The sequence below is a fragment of the Grus americana genome, chromosome 1, assembly GCF_028858705.1.
Source record: "Grus americana isolate bGruAme1 chromosome 1, bGruAme1.mat, whole genome shotgun sequence".
Taxonomy (NCBI): Eukaryota; Metazoa; Chordata; class Aves; order Gruiformes; family Gruidae; genus Grus; species Grus americana.
Window position 1 is genome coordinate 202,263,069 of NC_072852.1, and position 25,844 is coordinate 202,288,912.

At 39.8% G+C, this 25,844-nt stretch overlaps 1 protein-coding gene across 1 annotated transcript in view; it reads left to right on the top strand.

Moving 5' to 3' along the window:
- The window catches only part of GUCY1A2 (guanylate cyclase 1 soluble subunit alpha 2), a 180,433-nt gene that overhangs the window by 67,778 nt on the left and 86,811 nt on the right, over positions 1 to 25,844 (top strand). The window contains exon 5 of the mRNA XM_054820216.1: positions 23,580 to 24,065. Coding sequence (XP_054676191.1) covers positions 23,580 to 24,065 — 486 coding nt within the window. The remainder of the gene's footprint in view (positions 1 to 23,579; positions 24,066 to 25,844) is intronic.

Consider the following 25,844-nt stretch of genomic DNA (forward strand, 5'->3'; position numbering starts at 1 on the left):
ATGTTGTCATGCATTTTAGCTCCCTAATTGGGCTATTCAATTTGAACTACAAATGCAGCAGTCTCTGGATTTTTCACCCTCTTGACTAATGGAATAGATGGCTTCAGCATTGTCCTATGAGAAAAAGACATGCTAAAGACTGTGCCAAATTAACTTCATTTTTTTAATTTAAGGGGCACACTCCTGCTGCTGGATGAAAACTAGTATGAAATTGGACATGGTTGGCTAACAGTAATGATATAATTTCTCATTTTGGCTTTATTATATCTGCTAAGTACAAATTTACCTTCAGAGTTCAGCCAAGAGGAAAAATATCGACAATATTGGCATCCAACAGAAAATATATTTGGTTTTTTAGCAGTTCTTTTTCTTCATTAGTTTTTTTTTAAAGAGACTTATTTTTAAAGAAAATTAATAGTTCCTTTTTTATGGCTGCAGAGATTATATTTTATAATTTTCCTTTGAACATTTATAATCTTTTAATAGCTGGGTTTTTTTCCAGACAACGTGACAATAATTGCTAGATTAAAAAGAGAACAGTTTGATCGAGCTTGAATTTTGTCTTGATCCTATTTCCATTGAAGTCAGAGAGACTTCTTCAGTAAGAAGAGAGTTGGAATTTGCTTCATGATTGTTTCTTTTCTCCTGCCAAATCCTCTGTCACTCATCCAAGACAGCAAAGACTTCTGCTTTCAATCACAGCGTTGTAAATCTGGTCTAACTACATGGAGTCAATGGCCTTATTTTTGTATAGACCAGTAAAATGAGAGAAGAATTTATCCCAGTTGGATTCATGCTTCTTGTTAGTGAGGCAACATACTGTATAATTGGCTCTATCAAGAAGACTTTCCCAGTATTAACTTCTTTTTCAGTCTATGTATGGAAACAGATGGAATATATCATAGTTTCTAATAGATATGAAAGGTGCAGTATGCCCCCCCAAAAAGAAGTTTTTATTTGGCTAAGGCTTTTCATCTTTTATCCTGAAATTTAAAAATAGCAACAAAGTGACATGTATTGCTATCCATTGCTCAGTTTCTGTTGCTTAACTGTCCTAGATGGTGTGACTGCTGACAGAATCGTAACTGCTTGAAGGGTTGGATCCTAAAGGAAGAAGCACACAAGGTGCTGTTTATTATTTATAGCACCCACAAGGTGCTATAGATAGAAGATCTAGAAACACATAATTTGAATCTTAAGACAACTCACGGTTAATGAAAGTGAAGAATATGAAGATAACATATTGAAGAAAAGCAAAATCTGACAAAAATCACATGCTCATAGTTGCACTGAGGGTGGGATTTTAGCTTGAAAAAGTTGTAGTTGAAATAACAAATGTTCTCCGCTATAATTATAAGAAAACAGGAAAGGAGAGGGTCTTTTCTAGACAGAGGGGAGAGTCTTAATATGAAATCTTGGAAGGAGCCTTTATATTATTTAACTTTGTGGAAAAACAATTTTGAGTGGGTGCTGTGATAATCTGGGAGCTCTAAGGCAATCTGAGTTATTACATTTTAAAGCCAAGAACTTACTTGGCATGGATTTTTATATGACCCTTGACATATTTATTTTTGCTGCAGTTTTTCCAAACAAGAAGGGACCATACTTAGACTGTGCTTAGAAATCTGGAATATATTCAAACAATAAAAGAAGGAAAAAGATAATTTTGTTCTCATAAATTCTGATATGCAATTAGCTAAAGGTGGCACTGATTTATGTGCTTGGCTCCTCTTTTTTATATTTTAGCAGATTTCTGTATATATATATTTTAGCTATCTTTTTTCACCTGTATACATGTGTTCCAAGAATTCATGCAACATAAATTAAGCATGTATGTCCTGTCTGATATGTTATTTGTGAGGCAAGATCCATTAAACCTTGTCATTTACAGATTATAACACTTTCAGGAAGTTTAAATTATTCATCTTTACAAAAGGAATACAAAATTTAATTCTGATTTGAGCATGCCGTTTCAAACCACCTTGGTTCTCATTAGTGTTCTGATAATCTAATGTTAGATTCATTACCATCTAAAATTATTGCAATCTGCTGCCTTTTGTTTTGATTCAAAGTCCATAATTGTGCCACATGATGTCAGTAATTACTGAGGCTGCTTTAGGAAGATACGCAAAGATATAGCAAGAAAAGATGATCAAGCCAAGTTTAGATTTGTTATATGGTTGTACATGTGCGTCAGAAACTACATTTTAGTAGTGTATCTGTTTACACTTGATATTGCGTAGGTTCCAGAAAAGGAGGAATTACGCTGGAAGATTAGGAAAACAAATTAAATATAGTCTTGAATCATCCAAGATTGAAAGGCAAGAAGTCCTAGCCACATGAGGGTGAAGCTTCTATTGTATTTAATCCTTTTTTATTCCAGTTTCTTTTAAACACAATATATGCTCTTCTCTTTGTAGAACCTGCTCCTCTTCCATGCAAAACAGAATAAACCAAACACTCATACCTGCTGAAAATGAATAAATGTTGCTGACTCCAAATTACGTTACAGATTATATAATTTAAAACACATAAAATATTTACTTTTTCTAAACAGTAATCCATTTTATTAATTTTGTCTTCTCTTTGTAAATGAATAAGGCAGTCTTTCCACCCCAAGAGGAAGGATGAAGTCAATTTAATTTCTTGTCTTTGGTTTCATATACCTTATTATGAACATTTCACTAATGAAACGAGATTCTACGAAGAGTGTAAATGTGAAATACACATCCAGAACAGTTTACTGTAATAATGTAATTTACATCACAATTTGATCCATCATTAAAAAAGTTATAGCTTTGAGGCAGCCTGAATCCACCAATGGGTCACAACATTTTGGGTAAGGTTAAAAAAAATGGATATGAGAACCAAGATATGCAGATGTGATGGTGGGTGCTGAACATGAAGTATTTGAAAGGTCCTAATTTTCATCCCCTGAAATTTTATTTCTCTTAAAAAGTTCAAATCTTGGTGGCAAGAAGCGGTTGCTTTTGAGAATTTTGGTAATTTTCTCACTTGAGGGTTTTGGGTTTATTGTTGGTTTTTTTTTTCATTCTAGTACTTGTGACTACCTTTCTTTTAGAAGCTTGTATTATTTTGGAGGCAGATGAGACCTTTTTAGAGTAAATGAAAACAGAATCTCTGGCTAGAGAAGCAATAGATCTTGTGTGTTTTGGCTTCTGATCCATCAAATTAAAAGACTGTCCATGTTCTGTGGTTGGAAGTAGAAAGAAGTTGGACAATCCTGCAAAATGTCAGAGTTCTGAAATGCATGTATATTTATCAGAGCACTTAAAATTAAGAAAGATTAAGGAAACTTGGCAAAAAAAGCTTTTCCTTTTGGCTTGTGCATGAAGAAAGGAAAAAAAAAAACCACCCCATCGAGTTTGATGGCAGTTAACAGAGGAAGTTTGCAGAAGCAGCTGTAAATCAAGTGCTGCTTTATTACACTGCTGCACGTTTGGAATAAGTTGGATTACTGCAGTGGACATTATTTTAAATTGGTACTACTGAAAATGAGAACATGATGTTTCCTGAAATCACTAGCCAAAGTTTAGGAGGAAAACCAGAGTTTAGTAAGAAGAAGAAAAAAAGGAAGAGAAAAAAATCATGTTAAAATCAAATGTCAAGAGAGTGCAGTAAATGGACTAGGATTACTATTCTTATTTAGTCTTATCTCGTTAGGTTTAAGTACTGCCGTTTATTGTGAATGATATGAAAGAAGGAACAAAGAATCATAGCAGGCTGGAGATAGGTATGACGACTGAACAGTGGTAGAAAAGCAAGCTCCCTTTCCAGCTTAAAGATGTTTTTGCCAGATGATACAGGCAGCAGATTGTTGTTGATTGCAAGTATAATGAGAGAGAAGATATTTAGAAATTGGCCTCAGATCACTTGGAGAATTCAGTAACCAAAGAGATGAAACTAGATTCTCTGGAGGCATTAGGAAACCACTAATGCTACGAACCAGAGTAAAAACTCTTTACTCCCACTGTTGAAAAAGACTAACAACAGTAATCCCATCGAAGAGTTCTCCATCTGGTTTTATAAGAAAGGGAAAGCAATTAGTGGCTAAATCAGAACCAGATTACAGAACACCAAAAATTAGCTGCACTGAAGCAAAGCTGAGAACCTCTCACAGCAAAGCTGCTTAATTGGGAGAGAAGTTCTGGTTTTGCTGCCTCAGAGCTCCCGGTGTGACTTTGTCATTAGCATCCTGTAGTGTGGTATTTGGCTTTTCAGGTAGGTCATTTTGGAGTCCTGATCTCTTCCTCCTCACCTAAAGCAGCAGCTTTTTAGACTTCCTCAAGATAGCTCTCAGAAAAAGAAAAAAACCCAAACAGACCACAAAACACAACAAGACCAAATAAACCCAAAAGACCACCTCCAAAAAACTCCATAAAACCAAGGACCTCTCCTCACCCACAAGATACATCAGCAACCCTAACAACTTACTTAGTCTGGGATGTCTGGTATTGGTTGAGAGCAGGCAGAGGGCAGGGGCGGAGGAGGACCATGGATTAATCTAACACAGCCAATTTAGTGCTATAACTGTGGTGTTATCATAGTGCCAGTACAAAAGTACATTATCAACCTCTTTCTAAAAGTATGCATTGTATTCCAAGGTTGATGTATGAATAAGCATAGGAGAATCATTACTTCTGTGTCAGGAATTCAGCCTGGCTCGTTGGAAAGTTTGTAGAGCTGATACAGCTTGCCAGACACAGGGCGGTTCCTGGAACTGGCTGTTTCATGAGAGTAATGGCACAGCGGCAGCAGCATGAGAAAGCGTGGCATGTAACGTTTGCTGGTCTAACTAAGAAAAATGTGGTCTGATGTTACCTGTGTAGGTATACAGCAGTCAAAATGAAGATAAAGAGAGGGAAATCAGGTTGATGTTCAAAGCCAAAGCAAACGAATCAGTTTGTTAGCAGTATGCCAGTTAGGTTTGATAAAGAAAATCCACTGGAAAGGTATGCCCAGAATTAATCTGAAATGAATTTTTAGAAGTCTGCTGTCCTGCATCAGGAAAGAGAGATTTCTGTTCTTGTTGTTCCAAATACCACAGAGAGAGATGTAATTAAAATATTTACAACCTGAACATAATTTCAATCTGATAGTATTGATATATTTGAAAACACAATTTTCTTAGCCTGATTGTAATAAGAGATAGGCCTTGAAGTAATACAACCTTGCCACCTTTTTTTGACTATCACTGCTGAAGAGGAAACCATTTCTGTTAATTACAGCTCAGGGTATAATGCCCCATAGAGACAATGTGATCTTTTAATTGCCTGTCTTTATTAGAAATAATCAAAACTTCAACTTCCTTAACCTGAGAGAATTGTGACATTTCAAAATTTTTTTCTTCAAAAATGAAAACTAGAACTTGTTTTTTCAAAAGTTTGAGACGTAAATTTTCGAATATAGTATTTTTCTGTCAATAAGATTGAAAGTGTTTGTTTGAATAGAGATGATGGAATTAAAGAGTTTGGAATCTGAGTCCATGTGGATACATATTTTGTTTTATCCTTTGATTTAATTAATGTATACCCATGAAATATTTTGCTTTCCTTGAGTCATCATTTCCTGACACCAAAAGGTATTTTGCCAGGATATTTCTGACCAGCTACTGTCACTGTTTTCTCTAAGTATTAAGGATACATCTACCAGTATTATCTCAGGGGGGACTGTAATTGAGGGTGACTGAAGAGCTTGCTAAAGTTGGCATCGTTGGAACCGTGTGGCTACAACAGCTTTGAATACGAAACTGTCAGCAAATATGAAAAAAATAAAATGAAGTTTAAAATATATTGCTTAGGTATGTTACCAAATTTCAATTCTGACTCCAGAAGAATTATTTTGCAGGTTGTTTTACTAATTAACTTCAACATTAGAGTTATTTCTGGAGGATTTATTCTGTTACAAAGTAAAGTATTTGGAACAATCTTGCATCTCTAAAATTTTTAATTTCTTGTGTGATCTGATTTTAATACAAAATCAGGAATTTTAACTTGTGTAACAAGAATGTCTTGATATAACAGTTAAAAGTTTAGGCACTGTAAGACAGTGATGCTTTTGTCGTCTTGGGTGAATCCAAGACAATTCTCCTGACTTTGATGATTTACACACATGAAACTCTGAGATTTGACTGAGCTCTGCAGAATTTAGGCTTCTGGTGATCTGAAGTGAGCAAGACAACTCTGGGCATATGGAAGCTGATCTCTGGAAAGCTTTCCAGAATAAGCTTTGATTTAATTTCTCTGTTGACTTCAATTAGTAACTGCTTTTGTGAAATAACAAGCATTAAGATGTCGTGAACCTTTGCAGTAAGCTGAGACTGTATTTTTTTATATATATATATATATATATATATGTGGCCATCAATGTTCAAATAGTATGCAATTTCATAGCATAGAAAAGAAGCTGCAGTGGAGTTCTCTACATAGAAAAGTTGGCTGTTTAGCCATTTATTTCACTAAGTCAGGATTTTCACTCTGGGGACTTAAATGTAATTGAAGTGCCTTGGTAATCTGTGGTCATTTAACATATTTCAGTTGGGTTATGATGTGTGAAATACAAAGGTGTTTTGGATTGCCTGAGGGGCCATCAGCCAAAGCAGAAAGGAGAGAAAGAGATTTCATTCTTCCATCTTTTCACAAGTCACTAATACAGCAAAATGAGTTTTGGTAAACAGTGCCTTATTTTCTTGCCTGTTGAGCAAAGGGTATTATTTCCTTTCACAGACATGTGTGGGAAGAAATTGGGGAAAATGGCTAGTTACACTGTTTAGCTATGACTGACAAATCACAAATGTCATCAGAGAGTTGTTTATGCCAGACTATTTCCATTTATTATAACAAACTGACACAATGTATACTTGTAGTAAGTGTCAGTAGTTATAACCTAGACTTTCTTGTTTCCTCCCATAAAAGGTGAGTGTATTTTGATCGTTTGAGAAAGGAGGGATCTTCCACTTATTTGCCACCCTCTGTCGCAGAGCGTGCTGCTGTCAGAAACAGCCTCCCCATTAACTTCATACAACTTCAGATTAGGCCTTTGCATTGCTTTTCATGCTTTTCCTGCTCAGGAGCATCCCTGCAGTTGGAAAACTTCTTTAAACAAAAGGTAACATACTGTCTTGTGAGAGAATTTGTGTCTTAACAGAGAAATAGGCAGTCATCGGTCTGCTTTTCTGTGCCGTTTCCTTTTACCTGAAGTTGGGTAATCATCTTCATTTTCTCTCATTTCCTTGGTGAATACAAGAATAGTTTCTCCTTTTAAAGAAATCAACTGATCTGTGAATAATTCCATTGCTTTAAATCAAAAGACTGTTGCAGTGTGATTAAGAACTGCTAAATTTTACTGTCCCTTTTTTTGGTGATTGTTCTTCTGATGGAATACTGAGCAGGAATAGATTATTTGGAAGAATTGGCTTATTTTTACTTATTTTAACTTTATAAATAAATCATATGATCACGCATGAGAAACCGAGGTCCTTTGTTCCGTATTCCCAGCACATCAGCGAGTGCCATTTTGAGAGTTAGAATTTTATTTCATAGAATCATCACCTTGATAATGCAATAACATTCAATATTCCTTAAAGTGTTGTATATACACTTACTACTTTAGTAATAGATTATGAAAAAGAATAGAATAACAAAAATTAAACATTCTGGAGGACACAATGTCTAGCCAAATATTGCAAGTTGTATTTTAAAACTAGGGAAAGATTTCTGTTTTTTGTGTTTGTGTTAGTTCAAGTACCATGAAACATAAATGGGTAATACTCAGAAGAGAGGATGGGATTTCCAGTGTAAATGTGTATTCCAGTGTACTACAGCACTCAAGCAATATATGGTGTTGGTGCAAAATCATTGAAGACAAAACTGTGTATTACTAGGCCCAACATTTGCCTCATTGCTTGTTGAATCCAAGTAGATCATGACTTGTGCTGAAGGAGGTGAGTATGAGTGTGTCTGTACATGTAAATGAAATAAGCCTATACCATAGAATTGTAGAATCAGAATCATACATAAGTCAATGACAGGCCATGTAAAGCAAAACCCAAATAAATAATGAAAATGCAGTGCAACTAATGAAAACACACGTGCCAGAGGAAGTAGGTACTACAGATGCTTAATAAAACTTAACCTTGTGGTGAATCATCAGCACAGAAAGCTGCGAATTTCCAGGTAAAAACTGGAAAAACTAAGGTAAACTAATTTCCATGAAGAGAGTCCATTTTCTTTTAGGCTTTTCTCGTGGGATCTTTGTCATGATAGATTCTCGGCAGGGTTGTTTTTCTGTCAGGAGCCATTGAAGGAAGAGCATCAAAGAGCCCCTGCTCCTGTAACCAAGGGTCAGGCAGGATCCTTAATAAACCCCAGCAGGGACTGCGAAGAGGAGGGGACAGCCCCCCGGGGGAAGCTTGCTGATACCGCAAAACACACACTGCTGGATTACAGCTAAGGATAGCATTAGGGGGACTGTATTTCTACAATAACACCCTCGGACGTTTCAAACTGGTTTCAAACAGTGTGATGAGCGGGAGGCTCATTAGCCCCTTCCATTTGCTACAAGAGCAAATCTAGCCTGGGTATGTCTGGAAAACTTTTGTCAAAACCCCTTCCTGGCTAATCCATGCCATGTAACTACCCACTGCCTTAGCAAATACAGCAAGGTTGGTATTTGCATAAATTGGAAGAAGTTGGTCCTGTCGATGTGTATAGAGACAGCTTTTCATTAGCTCCGCTCGGTCTCTCGGCCTGTCATGGGTAAGCTGGCCCTGATCCAAAAACCAGGCAGTTGTGTTGGTATCATGCTGTGCTCGAGCAAGTATTTTCTGCTTCTCAGCAGGGCACTTCAGCTGAGGCAGAGCACTGTGCTAGGGCAGTCCTGTGGTTTCTGGGGCTGGGCTGACTCGTGGTCTGCATACCCATGGCAAGTACTGAGCAGTTTTGCAAACCTCCCCTGAAGGGCAGAAAACTGCAAGCTGAGTGGGGAGCTTCCTAAGGCAGCAGTTCTCAACATTTTTAGACCGATCTCTTCCTTTGTTCTTCGCTCTAACAGCTGGGTCTCCCATTTGCATCCACGCTCACACTTGCGCCATACCTTTGCACTTGAAGGACCAACCTTCCTCCAGGCTTTGGTGGCCCTCAGGCAGCAATGCTGAGCAGCTGAGACCTTGGGGACATCTTCATATTTCTCTCTTGTTGTCAGCTTGTGTCATAGAAGCAGCTTGCTTTAACCACTTTCTTCAATTTGTGCTAGAATAATCAAGGCAACACAGACCATGTTTTGGTTTTAAAATATCACCTTCCACCTAATCCTTTTAATTTCCTTTGTTATCATTTCAAGGAAAAATTAACTAATTGCAATGAAGAAAATGGAAGCTAAACATATTTTAACGCATGCGGAAATGTGAATAATCATTACATCTGGCTGTTCCCTCTCACACTTTATATATGTTATATTTAAAATTACATTAAAGGCTTTTTAATGTTTTTGTTTGCTTTTCATTTCTTGATGGGTTGTAAAATAAATACATTGTGGATTTTGTTAAAAATGACACCCTTAACCTGGGACTACTAAACCAGGCCAATGCATTCTTCCCAAATTTCGATCTTTAACATGGTCTGTAAGAGATTCCACGTGAAGATTGTCTTTTACTGGTAGGTGTCAAATATGGTAGCTAATAGAAAGTTATGGATGAAAGGTCTCCTAATACTGTGATGTATTGTGTTGAACATACCGAAAGAAATTCAACCTTTTGAAGAAAAATATAGAAAATTTAATTTTAAAAACCTGGTACAGTTCCCACTAAAACCAGCTGGATATATTTACAATGACTTCAATGAGAGGTAGAATGGCTCGTTCTAATTATATCTAACTTAAGAATGATTAGACTGGGAAAAGAAGAAATTTCTTCTTCTGGTGTTCTGAAAATTTATACTGCACCAAGAGATCAGAATTGATTAATCTCGATATCAAATTCTAATGATAGAGTCTTTTATCAAAGCTGCGAAAGTACTTGGTACATGGGGTAATAAAGAAAGAAACAAAGTAAAACACCAACAGAGGACTCTACATCTAATCAGTTCCTTGGTGTGGTGCTGGCAGGAATTTGGAGCAGGTTTATATACTTAAGATGAAATAGCGGAAGAGTTGGAACATGTAAGTCCTAAAGGAGAAAAATGTCTGCAAGCTAGTTAGTGCATGGGCTAAGGGATCTTTTAATCACAGGACTTTTAAGGTACCTAGGTTGGTGATGAAATGTCACATCTCCTAATGGTTGCTATATATATCTGTTCTGCACGGATCAAAGGGGAAAGCTGCTTCTGCTGCTCATTGCCTGCTGTTCTCATGAATAAACATATATTCTCATTTAACCATTTCATTGCATTTTGATAAAAAAACATTCCACAAAGAAACAAACTAACCTGGATTTGGGAAAGAAAAATATTTAGCAAGAAATATCACAGAATGACTAAGAGTCCTTTCTGCTAGCACATCATCTCAGGCAGCTGGGACGGATCATATTCAAACGAGAAGCTTTTGCTAGGAGCTGAATACTGCTGGTGGAAGGATTAGGTGCAGGACTGCTTTGTGCACCTGCACAAATCTTACGGTGAAAAGAGTAGGAACTAATCCAAAAAGTAACAATACTGTGGAAAACAGGAGCCTTTCCACTGCCTTCAGTGTACTGGCACATTCCTCCATCATACTGCTTGGTTGACGTTGCTAGAAATCAATAAAAATATCTGTCTTTAACAAACCAGCAAATAATATTTGTCAATTATAAAGGTCTCTACAGGCATGAGATAATTGGAGTTTTGATCATGTGAATATATGTAGCATTTATTTTTAACCAGATAGTCTTAGTGATCAATCTTGTTTCATTACCCTGCGTGTTAAAGTCAAGAATGTTGCAGTGTAAGCTCAGAAGAACAGGAAAGGTGCGATGTGATGTGTTTGCACAACATATAGGAAAGAAGGACCCAGTTCAGAGTAGAGTGTCCAGAGGAATTTCAGCCCCTGGTAATTTTTTTTCCCTGTCATGACTGCATACTGCTGTATGGCAGCTGCACCACCAAAAAAAAAGAGGAAGGTCTAGATGTATGGAGCAGGATGAATTTTAAACTATAGGAAGGACTTTGTGTCTTTCAATCAGCTACTACTGCTGTTGTATAACTCAACTGTTCTGAAAATTTTTGTTAAATAATTCAAAACAAATTGAAAGATCTTTGATGCTGGGTTTGTGATGTAAACAAAAGGTAGTAATAAAATGACATGTTTGTTTTAAAACAACAAAATTTTGTAATTAAAGGCAATCTTAAATTATTCTTATTAATTTGTATTAGACTTATATCATAAAAAGATTTCCCTGCAGATGCTTTGACTTTTTGTAAAATTGGGTCTAATGGAATGTGCTGAGCATTAACTTGCTCTGGGTGCTGGTAATTATGCTACTTTGTAAGATAATTTCCAAAAAAGAAAAGAGAGACAAGGTTTCAAAGATGCAGTCGAGCAGACAAACGTACTTAATGAAGGTGCTTTATCTTCTATTCAGAAGTGGAATTTTCTGCTTGCCGTTCAGCATCTTCAGAGCTGTCTGTGTAAAGGCTGACCTGGTAAGGACCAGCTTGGCCACCATGAAAGCCAGTGGCGAGCCAGAGACTCGCCGTTATGTGTGTTGAACACGCACCCAGCTGGGGCCAGGGTGTGGTACAGACCCTCGGATCTGCTTTTGGGGCAGGAGCTGTGGGCTCATCATGTACTCTCTGGGAGTCAAGAAATGAAACCACAGTTTCATTTTTTCACAGGTTCTTTCTTCCCTCTGCCCCCACCCCAACAAAAGCAAAAATATGATGCTCATAACTTTGCTATGGGATTTTCTTTTGAAGAAAGGTTTTCTTTTGAAGAAGAGGTGTTTGGAAGTCAAGAAATAACTATTATAAATTATATTATAAAAGATAATGCATGTGAATGTTCTTAAAATATAAGGTGCAGAAGAAGACATAAATATTGTATTAGGGTCTTTATTAATTTGGCATAATGATTTCAGGTAACTTAATTGTAACAAGCATAATTTTTATAAAATCATAGAATTGTTTTGGTTGGAAAAGACCTTTAAGATCATCAAGTCTAACTGTTAACCCAGCACTGCCAAGTCCAACCACTAAACCATGTCCCTAAGCACCACATCTACACATATTTTAAATACCTCTGGGGATGGTGACTCAACCACTTCCCTGGGAAGCCTGTTGCAATGATTGACAACCCTTTCAGTGAAGACATTTTCCCTAATATCCAATCTAAATTTTACCTCTGTGAAGTTAGCAAACTGAATATGCATTTGTGTCACCCTCCACCTCGCTGCCTTATCAGGCTAATGGCGATTCATTTGAACTGAAGAACCAACTTTTCAGAGAGCTTTAGTGACTTTCTAAAATGTTACATTCTTGTTTTCTCATTCTCCATCCCTTTTTTAAAATGGAAGTAAAAATGGAACAAAAATAATCCATTTATTTTTCCCAGGAAAGACTTAAAATAAGAAATAGTGTTTAACATACATTCATTGGAAATGTAGTGTAATTCTTTTCCATTTGTCTTACATAAACACAGAGAGAATATTAAATATGTAAGGTTTCCCTTACACTTTGATTGATTTGTTGTAATCAAACTGTGGTGGGGTCGTAAGTACAAAAAATGCATTTTGCTTTTGATGAAATGCAACATTAATACAAGTGTGTGGCTTGGGGACCTCCTGTTTGGAGTATGTTTATTATTACCACTGTTCTCACGGTTCCTGTCAAGCAGCAGGGCTTCTGGTTTTCAGGAGTTTTTAAAAAATGCTCCTGGCTGACTCAAAGTTATATGAAAAAGTGGTGAACTATCCCATAAGCTGGAATCTCTCAGAATCTGCAGCTTCTCAGAGCAGTTAATCCTTCTGTCTCTTTTAAACTATATGTCAAGAATATAAATCTCACTGAGAAGTTGCATGGGGCTCTGTGGTGGGTTGAGCCTGGCTGGGGGCCAGGTGCCCACCAGAGCCGCTCTCTCACTCCCCTTATTCACGAAACAGGGGAGAAAAGGCATAACGAAATGCTTGTAGGTCGAGATAAGGAAGGACAGGGAGAGATCACTCACTAATTATCGTCACGAGCAAAACAGACCGAACTTAGAGAGGGAATTCATCTAATTTATTACTAGGCAAAACAGAGTAGAGGAATGAGAAAATAAAATCAACTCTTAAAACACTTCCCCCCACCCCTCCCATCTTCCCGGGCTCAACTTCACTCCCGGCTTCAACCTTCCCCCGCTCAGCGGCACAGGGGGATGGGGAATGGGGGTTACGGTCAGTTCATCTCACGGTGTTTCTGCCGCTTCTTCGTCCTCAGGGGGAGGACTCCTCTCATCGTTCCCCTGCTCCAGCATGGAGTCCCTCTCACGGGGTGCAGACCTTCAGGAGCAAACTGCTCCAGCATGGGGTCCCCCACGGGGTCACAAGTCCTGCCATCAAACCTGCCCTGGCGTGGGCTCCCCTCTGCACGGGTCCACCGGTCCGGCCAGGAACTTGCTCCAGCGTGGGCTTCCCACGGGCCGCAGCCTCCTTCAGGTGCCTCCATCTGCTCCGGCGTGGGGTCCTCCACGGGCTGCAGGTGGAATCTCTACACCCCCTCATCCTTCCTCCATGGGCTGCAGGGGGACAGCCTGCTTCACCATGGCCTTCACCACGGGCTGCAGGGGAATCTCTGCTCCGGCGCCTGGAGCTCCTCCTCCCCCTCCATCTGCACTGACCTTGGTGTCTGCAGAGTTTCTTACATCTTCTCACTCCTCTCTCTGGCTGCAAAAGCTCTCTCTCTCTAAGTGTTTTTCTTCTTCTTAAATATGTTATCACAGAGGTGCTGATTGGCTTGGCCTTGGCCATCGGCGGGCCCGTCTTGGAGCCGGCTGGCATTGGCTCTATCAGACACAGGGGGAGCTTCTAGCAGCTTCTCACAGAAGCCACCCCTGTAGCCCCCCCCGCCATCAAAACCTTGCCACGCAAACCCAACACAGGCTCCTACAGTCCATAACTTCAGACGCTGTGTACTGCTCTGAGAGCAGAAATCCTACAGTTTCCAAGCCCCACCGTCCATGAAGAAGCCAGGCCAGCTCCACCCAATTGCCAGAAGCATCGGAGAGAAAGATATTAGGCTAAACAAATGGGCATTCCCAAAAAAGTATTTTCACTGCTCTGCTCCTGGCCAATACAAACAGATTTTTTTAACCCTGATGCTGTACATTCATAACTCTGTGTTGATGGATTAAGGTGTATGCTGTATATCTGCATAGGATATCCTGGCTTTTAATGAAGCAGCAGAGAGACGTATTATCAATACCTAAAAATCTACCACTCTAATCGAAGTGTATGTGACCTAAAAGTCATCTCAAGGGATTAAACAGATTTTTCACTGAAAGGAAAAACATAGAATTATAGAGTACCTTGAGTTGGAAGGGATGCGTAAGGGTCACGTCCAACTCCCTGCTTCTCACAGGGCTACCTAAAACTAAACTATATGACTAAAAGCATCGTCCAGATGCTCTTTGAATGCTGACAGGTACTTTAAGCAAAATCTTTTCTGAGATGCTGTCAGGGTGCAGTGGGAGCCAGGGAGCCATGGGGGTCCCCAGGGTGGATGGACAGGGCCTGGCAGCCAGGGCCCATCCCAACCACTCAAGCCAGGAGTGGGGCAGCCAGTGGCAGCCCCAGCCCTGGGCATTGGCACGTCCCTGGGGATGGGGACAGACCAAGACTTGGCTGGGCCTTGGGGCTGCCGGTGGGCCTGGCTCAGCGAGGCTGATGGCCAGGCAGGGCAGGGCTGTGGGAGCTGGAGACTGGTCCTGCTGCAGTATCGCTGGGGCGGGGACTGACAGTGCCAGGGGGCTGACATGGGGTCCTGGGCCCTGAGCAGGGTGGGGGGAGCCCCAGGGAAATGGGCAGGGGCAGTCAGACCAATGGTGCCTTCAGGACCCTGGCAGATCATTATTAAGCATATGACAATATTTATTAATGAAAAAAAATCCAATCTAATCTCAGTGTGTTGACTTTAAAAGGCATTTTGAAATGATCTTGAAATCACTGGTGAGTTTCTTCCTCTTGTTTTAGCAACTGTCCTTTGTTCCTTTGTGCCGTGCAGCCTGGCACCAGCACCTTGTCAGGCTGCTCTGCCCGTCTGCCATGTTGAGTTCATGCACTCCTCTGCTTGGGAGCATCCAGGAGGGGAACTAACTCAGGCACACATTGGGTTGAATTATGGCTCTTTGCTACCTTGTGAAGAAAGGAGTTCCTTCAAGGAATCATTTTCCCATTATTTTTATGCCTCAGGGCTAGATTTATCTTGGACTTAACCAAGAAGCAGTCTGGAGTACCATCTTTAAAGCAATTTCTGTGTCTTGAAGCAAGAAAGGAGAAATTGTAAATCATCGTGATCTTTTCAGGTGTAACCCACCGTTTTCTTTTGTTTATCTAGTTGCTTTGACAGACTAACGTGCAAAGTATAGAGTCATCTCCTTTACCTCTTGCCCTTTCACATTTACTTACAGATGGCTCCATGCTCTGATTTGCCATGCATACCTGTGCTTTATGTGGAGAAGGTCCTATCTAACCCTAATTTGTTTGCCGCACTCTTTTGATATCAAGAAATTGCTTTGGAGGTCCAGGTTTACAACTGAAGGATTTTAATGGTTCCCTCATTATCACTCTTTCTCCTTTACATTATAGAACATGAATGTATTCCCACCAAAATTTTGGGTTTCCTAAAGGTGGGTTTCCTGTGATATCCATGCATTCATATTCTATGTTTGCAAGGTATCTACAACGTACAGAAAATGTTAAATTTGTTCACTTTGGTCTAGAGACTGTTGCACATTATGTAACACCCCAGGGATTTCTATAAATAACCAGAAATTTGTAACAGTCACTTTGCTGCTGTGTGGAATAATGTTCTTTTGACAATGCATTGAGCTGGAAATCCAAACTTGTAAACAAATGCTGAGAGTTATACTTTTGCAAGGACCCGAGCACGTCCTGAGTTGTGCTGAGCAAACGCTGATGCATTGGGCATCAATTGAAAAAATCTTTTTTAATTTCTGTGGAGATGATAGATATTTCTCTTAGCTTTTTCAGTAAAACATAGGTGTGATGGAAGCTGGCGTTTTGTTATGATTTTTATATTGAATTTAGATGCTTTTTTTTTGTCTACAGATAAGATAGCGAATCGGGGCTTCATTTGAATATCAATTTTTTTATTTGCATGAAACTTTCTCCACTCTTGGTTCTGTTGGCTGTGGCTCTGACTTACCCTACTCTACAGGCAGAGCTGGAGTATTAGAGAGGTTGTAATGGCTGTTCCTTTTTCTCTGTTTAAGGTCAGAGTTATGTGTTCCGCCTGTGTCGGTGGTCAGCCAACCACAGAGCAGAGTTAACTTTATGGGCATATCAAGTTTTTGTTTAACTAATTGAATTGAGATTTGGAGCATTTAAAATACAAATCTGTTAGACCAATAGACAACTTGTACTTCCCTCAATATATAACGACATTTAGGTGTCTTTAAATACACAGGAATATCTTTACTGCTATGAAGTAAGTTTATTCTGATAGGGGATGGACTCACTAGTGTAGGCATCTATGTCCAAGCCTTGTGCTCCCTTTACAACAGCGAAATGTAGGTATTTCTACATGAGACACGATTCATTCGACCCTTAGACAACTCACATAGATCATGTGAATTTTATTCTGGAAGCCCCTGTTTCTGTTGTTGCCTGTACAAGAGGACAGAGTGACTAGTTTAGTTGTAAACTGAGTGAAGCAAAGAATTCCACAGTATCCACTATCCTCACCACTTAATGTTTCCATTCTCACTGTCCCTATCAATAGAAGAATATCCCACATTAAAATATTTTTTTCCAATTTGAGCCTTTTACTTCTTGTTCATTCACAGTCACAGAAGGTTGAGGTTGGAAAGGACCTCCGCAGGTCATCTGGTTCAACCCCCTGCTCAAGCAGGGCCACCTAGACACAGTTGCCCAGGACCGTGTCCAGATGGCTTTTGAATATCTCCAAGGATGGAGACTCCACAACCTCTCTGGACAACCTGTGCCAGTGCTCAGTCACCCTCAGTAAAAAAAGGTGTTTCCTGATGTTCAGAGGGAACTTCCTGTGTGTCAGTTTGTGCCCATTGCTTCTGGTCCTGTCACTGGGCACCACTGAAGAGAGCATGGCTCTGTCATCGTTGCACTCTCACTTCAAGTATCTGTATACATGGATGAGGTGCCCCTGAGCTTTCTCTTCTCCAGGCTGAATAGTCCCCACTCTCTCAGCCTTTCCTCACAGGAGAGATGCCCCAGTCCTTGATCATCTTTTTGGCCCCTTACTGGACACTCTCCAGCATGGCCATGTCTCTCTTGTACCGGGGAGCCCAGCACTGGACTCAGCGCTCCAGGTGTGGCCTCACCAGTGCTGAGCATTGGGAAGGGTCCCCTCCGTCGACCTGCTGCAGCACTCATCAATGGAGCCCAGGCTACTGTTAGCCTTTGACACAAGGGCCCATTGCTGGCTCATGTTCAACTTGGTGTACACGAGGACCCCCAGGTCCTTTTCTGCAAAGCTTTTCCCACTGGATTTGTAGAACGGTCTGAGTTCTTTGCATCAGTTCTTAGTGTATTTGAAGAATTTCATCTCCCCACCCTGAGATTTTTCTTCTTTTGGGGTAAATCAAATTTTTTCAAATATTTTTGTAGGTCATATTTTCTAGACTTTTCATCACATTCATTGCTCTTCACCAGACTCTCTCCAATTGATCCACCTCTTTGTTATACCAAACAGAAAACAGATTTGCCCATCTGGGGCCTGAACACTGGTGGTCAGAGCAGAAGGGTTACTTCCTGTGTTTTGCAAGCTGCATTCTTGGTTACATAGTCCTGTATAGTGTTTTCTTTCTTAATGACAGCATGACTCGTTGGCTTACGTTCATCTGTTTCACTCTGTAGACCCTGGGACATCTTCTTAGGATCTGTTAGCCTGCCTGTATTTTTTGCATTTGATTAGTTCTGCCTAAGCATATTCATTGCCCTTGTTTTGAATCCTGGTTTTAACCCATTTCTCCAGTTTAAGAGATTTTTTTTTTTTAATTCCAGTGTCTTCCATCATACTTGCAGCCCTTCTTTTAGATGTGTCACCTGGAAACATTACAAGCAGAGTCATTACATTTCTTTCTGGAAGTGTCCTGTTGCCTTGTCCAGTGCTCACAAAATCCCCTAAGCCCCTAACTGCTCAAATACTTTGAAATATCTTTCTGTAAATGTCCCTGAGACACTGCCATGTATCCTGCATCACATTCACAGAAGTGAATCCAGCTGTTTTAAAATTTAGGCTAGCATCTGGCTCACCTTTCTAAAAGTCACCCTATAATCTCATCCTCAGTATGCAGTGATGCTTTTTTTTTAATGTTGTTTTCTTTGTACCTTGAAGTGATGATGGTTTCCAGGTTGATTTGTCATAAGCTGATTTCCCCCCAATCTTCCCAGTGCTCTAAATAATTGTGGACCTGTGAAAGAAGCAGCTTTGTTTATTCTCATTGAATTTGTTCATTGTATGAAGTAAGTCAAGCATGCATGTGTAACTGTTCATGAAAGTGTGGCCTAGCACTGTAAGGTTCCTAACCCACTCCAAATAAAACCCCTAAAAAAAGAAGGATATAATCACAGTTTGGGAGGGATTATGTACTGATCAAAGGCAAAGCAGCAGCTCCATTAAAATTTGTGGATGGCAGAGGCCACAGAACACATGGCCTGGCCTAATGATGAAAAAAATTATTCTTTAAATCCCCAATTTTTTCTCAAAAATATTGTCTCATATTTCCCTTAATTTTTTCCAGAATGTGTGTGTACCTACGCTCAGTCACTATTTCAAAACACCTGTCTTTGTACAGAGAAGTATTGTCTTCCATCAGTGCAACAAATGAGGCTTTTCCCCATCCTTAAAGATGAGGCAGTGGAGTTGGCATTTGATTCATTAGCTTTTGATCCATACTTAATCCTAGGGTGGCATGCGTCCAGAGCATGCAGAGCGTTGGATATTGTGTACCTAATGAAGTAGCTGTTGGTGCACAGCACAGTAGGAGACTCTCTCATGTTCTCAAACAGCAGCTTTAGTCAGTGTTCCCTGGATGCGTCTTTGGGGAGAGAGGCTGAAAGAGTTCCTGAGAAGCAGGGCCTCTTCTGCTTCCTCCCCTTTCTTTGTGTGGGTTTGCAGTGAAAGTAAAATTCAGTGATAGGTTTGGGTTTTTTCATCCTAGAGCTACTTAGGCTGCACCATCATTTCACAGAAGTGTAATCCCATAAAATATGACGTGTAATTGCTCATTTCAAAATGTTTTCTTATACCACTGTAGGTCAGGAGAATGTCCTCTGAAAACAGTGGAATTATTCTCATTTCATTCAGTGAGAATATAATTAAAGAGACAGAACAGGAATGAAATGTAGAGTAAAGAAATACAACTGATGACAGAAATGTTTCAATCTTTCCCTGCTTCCAAGAAAGATGATGTAATCCTGATTGCCTGTAGGCTTATGGTTCAGGTGTAAAGCAGTCCAGCTCTGAAGAGATGCCCAGAAGTGTGACTTGCTGTGGCCAGCTTCAGGCAAATCTGATGTCCCATTTCATTCAGTTATACTGTAAGACACAGAGAAGGATATAAGAGGCAAGAAAGTCCAAAGAAAAGAGATGGAGGTTATGCTGGATCACAGTTGCAGACCTAAGTCCTCTATAAAGAGTTTGAATCATCTCAGAAACTTCTTTGGAAAGGAAGGGGCTTTGCAAAAACTGAGAAGAGCAATGCGGTCTTTGCTCTCCTCTGCTGTTGTACTTTACAAGACCTCAGTGTTTCTCCCCAGGCAAGCTGGGGCAGCTTTGCTTCTGCTGTCCAGTTCCCTGATTTGACAACTGGAAGAGACTAGCAGGCCAGTTTTGGAAAAAACTCAAACCCCTCAGTCATCAAGAGAGAGCAGGATATCAGAATCACTAATTGAACATGAAAGGAGTGACAGGAAACATCAACAATTCCTGTTAAGCAGAACAAATGATAGTAATATTCAGAGGATAAAGCTGAAATAACACTGAACCTTGGACAGTTTTAGGAAACTAAGCAGTTGTGTAGGGAGAATATCTTTGCAAAAGTTTCTAAAAATACTCTAGAAACTCTCAACCATGTTGAAGCAGGGGCTCAGCTCACTTGGGCAGAAGAACAGGTTATTATTAGTTAGGCATTTCACAGGATTGTCTGTGTCTTCTATTGCTTCTCGCACATAAATCTTGAAGTGTGTTGCAGGGTGGTCAATATCATTGTTCCTACTGTGCTGAAAGGGCAAATAAGCACTCAGAGTTGATAATTTGCCTGGGGTTACCCAGAAGCAGAGCAGAGGACTCCAGAGTGCCTGTTTAGTACGTTATTCACTCGATCAGTGTTTCCTGGGAAGAATCCACCAGGGGAAGGTTGGCACAATATATTCACACAGACAGAGATCACATCAAAGAGTTTAACACCTCAAATTGACAGAGGCGAAGCAGGAGCACAGAGGGACATGTTAATTTTCTTCTAGTCTCACAGCAGGATAACAGAAGAAACAGGGCTCCAAGCCAGGTGCCTTGCCTTGCTGACAAGCAGTCCACCCCCAAGCCAGGCTGGCTCAGCCAGGGTCTGTGGTCACACTCTCTCCTCCTGAGCTGACACCTTATTTTCACCTGGAGGTGGAAGAGAGAAGCGATAATATGAGATACATTTATTTTGCACACCAGTGAAGTTCTAGGAACACAAAGCAGAAAAACTCTCTGGCAAAGGGGAACAAAATAAGAAGAGAATTTAGAAATTGCATGCTATGTATTTCACATTTGGCAATTTGTACTTCAGAGTTAAAACAATTTTGTATGTGCCCTTTGAAAGTGTGAGGCTGCATGCATGAAGAAAGCACCTATTTCCCTTATGTTCTGAGCAGGGAGCCGTATGTTTTAAAAATTAAAAAGAACAATTAGTCTTGGAGCATTAAATCTGCCATCTAGTAGCTGATTAGCTTTCTCACAGAGATGTCTGTTCCAGAATGAAGCTGAGGAAACAAGGCTTAGAAATGTAAATAGTAGGTGTGTGGGAATATAAATTAGGAAAATTGACAATTCTAATTACTTTCATTTACTTTCATTTGCTGAGTTCCCAGGCTGACATCAGAAGTTACATCTGTCAGGTTGCTAGCAGATGGGGTATGGAGGCAGAGGGGCGTGAGGACAGGATAGGCTCAGTCCCCATATTCACCGTAGGATCTGCAATGACAGCATATTATCTGATGTAAGAAATCCCTAACAGAAAAAGGAGCTTCCCAACATCTCCCCCAAACATGGACAGTACCACGTAGGAGTAGTTGTCAGCTCAGCAGGAGCCTCTGGACAGTTAAATCACTTCATTATTACAGACACCTCTGGATTCTCTGATTGAGGTTTTCCTATTTTGCTTGGGAGGATTATGGATGGAAGGAGGATTAAATGATAAAGTGAATCATGTGAGAGTGAGGGAATGCCTAGATGATGAAAGAAAGGGTCACTGGAGGAGATCTTTTTATTTTGGTGGATTGTGTGGAATAGAAAAATACAGATTTAAGGCATTATGGTGCCTAACACTGTGCTTTGATGCACAAAGTTTGTATTTTGTGCCTGTTTTGACTATGAGATCCTTGGGGTAAGGACTGTGGGTTTTTTGGATCACCTAGCACGGTATTGCCTTGCTCTTTGTGCAGTCCCGGAATGCAAACATTGTTTATGATTGTTTTTCATGGCAGAGGCTATGGCAGGCTGTATTTACAAAGAGATCCAGTTTATCCAATTTAATTATTTTCTGCTTAAACAAAACATGTTCATCTTAGTTTTCTGTTTGTTTGGTTTTGTTTTTTAAGTACTATATTCAGGTGAAAAATGTCCCTTTACAGTATTTGACAGTTACTTTTGTGTGACCCGAGTAAGTTAATAAAAATCAGAATGTGTGTAGCCCTAAATGTCAAATATATCATTACAGTTGGTTTTCAATGTCCATTTCAATCTGCTAGTTTTGTGCTTGGCTGCCATCGTGGAGCAAGAGGCAACAAGCCAGGGCCTCGTTGGTATCAACCACTGGACAGCACTCAAGACATCTAGCTGTTTAACAGGCAAATGCAAAATCTATAAACCAGTGTGACAAACCACCTGCTGCTCCTCTCCTGTTGTTCCTTCTTCTATTCTGCAAATACAAATTACATGAATCTGTATCACCAAGAAATCTGCAGACTAACAGAAGGTCAGCCTTCAACTCTGCTGCATGTATGAGAAGGCAAATAGGAAATAGGAGCACTGGTACACTTTTTCAATGCCATTCATTATTTTATGGCGTTCTTTCTCATGTCTGTTTTTATTTGACTTCTCTATAACATGGCCAATTTTGACTTAGTAGCTGTTTTGCTGAAAAAGAATGGTAGCTACTTCACCATTTCACTAACCTGCTTTCAGATAGTTGTAATTTCCCTTTAATTTTGTGCTTATTATAATTTATAGCTAAGTAACAGAGAAGGAGCTACTCTGGAATTTGCTTTTGAGGCCAGGTACATGCCAGGAGCAAAATTTAGAAGCATTATTTACATATCATTCTGAGAAACACATATTATCGTTGTTGCTTTCTTATTTAATTGGGTTGAAATAGAATCAAACATCTGATTTGAGAATACTTTTGTGTCAGTATAGTAAATAGGCTATTTTCTGACTCTCCTTGGTGAGTAGACTATGTGTGTCTCATTACTTGAATAGGTGAGTGCAAGAGGCTTCTGTACAAAAGGCTTGTCGTGGTTTAACCCCAGACTGTAACTGAGCACCACGCAGCTGCTCACTCACTCCTCCCCACCCAAGGGGCTGGAGAGGAGAATGGAAAAAAACCTCGTACATTGAGATAAAGACAATTTAATAAGATAACAAAGGAAGAGAATAATGATAACAATAATAACAATAACAACAATAATACAAGTCATGCACAAATGCAATTGCTCACTGCGTGCAAAAGGAAAATAAAACAATCATCTGACACCCAGGCTGTTTTCAAGCAGCAATCCCACCTCCCAGCTAGCTTCCCCAGTTATATATATATAGAGAGCATGACATTATATGGTATGGAATATCCCTGTGGCCAACCTGTGTCAGCTGTCCTGGCTGTGCTCTCCCAGCTTCTTGTGCACCTGGCAGGGTGTGAGAAGCTGAAAAGTCCTTGACTTTGTGTAGACACTAGAACTACCTAGTGACAACTAAAACCATCAGTGTGTTATCAATATTATTCTCATGCTAAATCCAAAACACAGCACTATACCAGCTACTAGAAAGAAAATTAACTCTATCATCTCAGCCATAACCAGGACAAGGCTACAGTTTATATTTATCATTTTAGCTGAAGAGGAAGGATGGTGAAAGCAGAATGGGATCCACATCTATCAGCTAATTTTTCATTTTCTAAACTCTATTTTTATTTTGCAGGTGATGGAAATTAAAGGACAAATGATTCATGTGCCAGAATCAAATTCGATTTTGTTTCTGGGTTCCCCCTGTGTGGACAAGCTGGATGAACTGATGGGCCGAGGCCTCCACCTTTCAGACATACCTATCCATGATGCTACTCGTGATGTCATATTGGTTGGGGAGCAAGCAAAGGCCCAGGATGGCTTGAAAAAACGAATGGATAAGTTGAAGGCAACGCTAGAATGCACACACCAAGCCCTGGAAGAGGAGAAAAAGAAAACAGTAGATCTTCTTATTTCTATCTTCCCTGAAGAAGTGGCTCAGCAGTTGTGGCAGGGACAGCAGGTTCAGGCCAGGAAATTTGATGATGTCACCATGCTCTTCTCGGACATCGTTGGCTTCACTGCCATCTGTGCGCAGTGCACGCCCATGCAGGTCATCAGCATGCTGAATGAGCTCTACACGCGGTTTGACCATCAGTGTGGATTCCTGGATATCTACAAGGTAATAGCTCAAGTCCTAAGTTAGCATAATCTAATTGAAACTGAGATAGAAAAAAATCCCAGTAGCTATCTTCCTAAATTACAGACCTTCCCTATAAAAACGGAAAGGCAATATTTTTGTTTTGCGTGAAAAAAATACATCTGAAATATGCCCATTGAAAATCAAATACTTCAATGCTGAGCTGTCATCATGGTTCCCCCATGGGAATATATGCCTCATATTCTCATTTTCGTATAGGAATGTACACCTCCTGTATTATAGCCTGGTTTCCTTTAGGTGACACATCAGCCACAGCGTCCTAAGGGCGATGAAGTGCTCAGTGATGATCCTAGCCCAAGCTGCAGCTCCTGTAAGGCACTCAAATACTTTCTGTTTCAGCTGAAACTTGAATGGTTTAGGGTTTAGACATTTGTCTTTCCCCTGAAAGAATTCAAATTTTCCATAAAGAGCGGACCATTCACTAAAACAAGTGTTATAAGAGAATTAAACTTCCACTGAAAAACAGGAAGAGGACAGCAGACGTCCATTCATAGTAAATGGATTGAGTGGGACATGGCACTGGGGTGCCATACTCCTTTACTGCTCTGCAGAAGAGAAGTCACATGTGTTAGTTCTGTTACAGACTTCATCACCTTCACTTCTCTTCAGTGCATTTGGTGTCCAGTATGTATTTGAAAGAAACAAGAGTGGAAGTAGAATTTAATAAATGCAGTTAAGATATTATTTGTGTGATTATCCTGTGAAATCTACAGTGAATATGTTTTGTATATGGAATACCTTTAATTTTGTGATAGGAAAAGCAGAGCAAATTTCTTTTTATAACTGAATGCACCAAAGAAAAAAAAAGTAGTTGTAAAATTATATATTGACTTTGTTTTCTGTCTGAGGCTTGCAAACTAAATCACCAGTTTTCTAACTGTTTCAAATAGTATTTGTTGATAGGCTATAGCAAAAAGGTATTCACAAGAGTGCTGTCCCTTTCACTTTTAGCCTCTAATACACTTTAAAAGGCATCTAAAATATTAATTATCCACATTAATAATAATTGTGTCTGAAGAGTTACAATACATACCACAGATAGAACTGAACATGTTTTAGATATAGGTTAGTAGGACAGTATACCAAAGTAAAAGATCACACTGTAAATAAGTTTTGTGCTCCTGGGCTAGGTGTTTGTATTAACTAGCGCTCAGAAGCCAAAGACCACATTGGGAGAGGACTACAATGGAAGGTGCCAACCCTCATTTGAAAACTGCCGCGGTGATATAATCAGAAAAGATGGGAAGTTTGATCTTAGTTTGTATTTATCTGATCTTACTGCACTGGATCTCAAGCCAGCTCTGTGAACATGACTCAAGGAACTTCTGACCCACAGTCAAGAGTGATATCTAGTGACCCTGTTTCACATGCTGTATCTGGTACATGGGAGTAGTTAGTGTTTTCCCAGATGATTAATTTTAGTTAACTGTTTTGAGGCATTCAGGACATTCTTTGTTGAAAACTATGGTTGCATGGGAATAGGAAGTAAAGTATGTAAAACACTATGACCTGTTTGGAAGGAAGGTTGGCTGAGTCCTGTGAGAACACTAAGGAGGAATATTTATACATAGGTCATGAATATTATATCATTTAGACCATGGCTTACTGCCTTTTGCCTAGCTTTGTGCCACTTTAAATGGAAAGGTGTTACTGTATGGAAATAGTGTCCTGACCAGTAAAATAAGATGGCGGCTGCTGAGATAGGCAAGATAAGATTTGTGCATTCAGAAAAGGAATAAA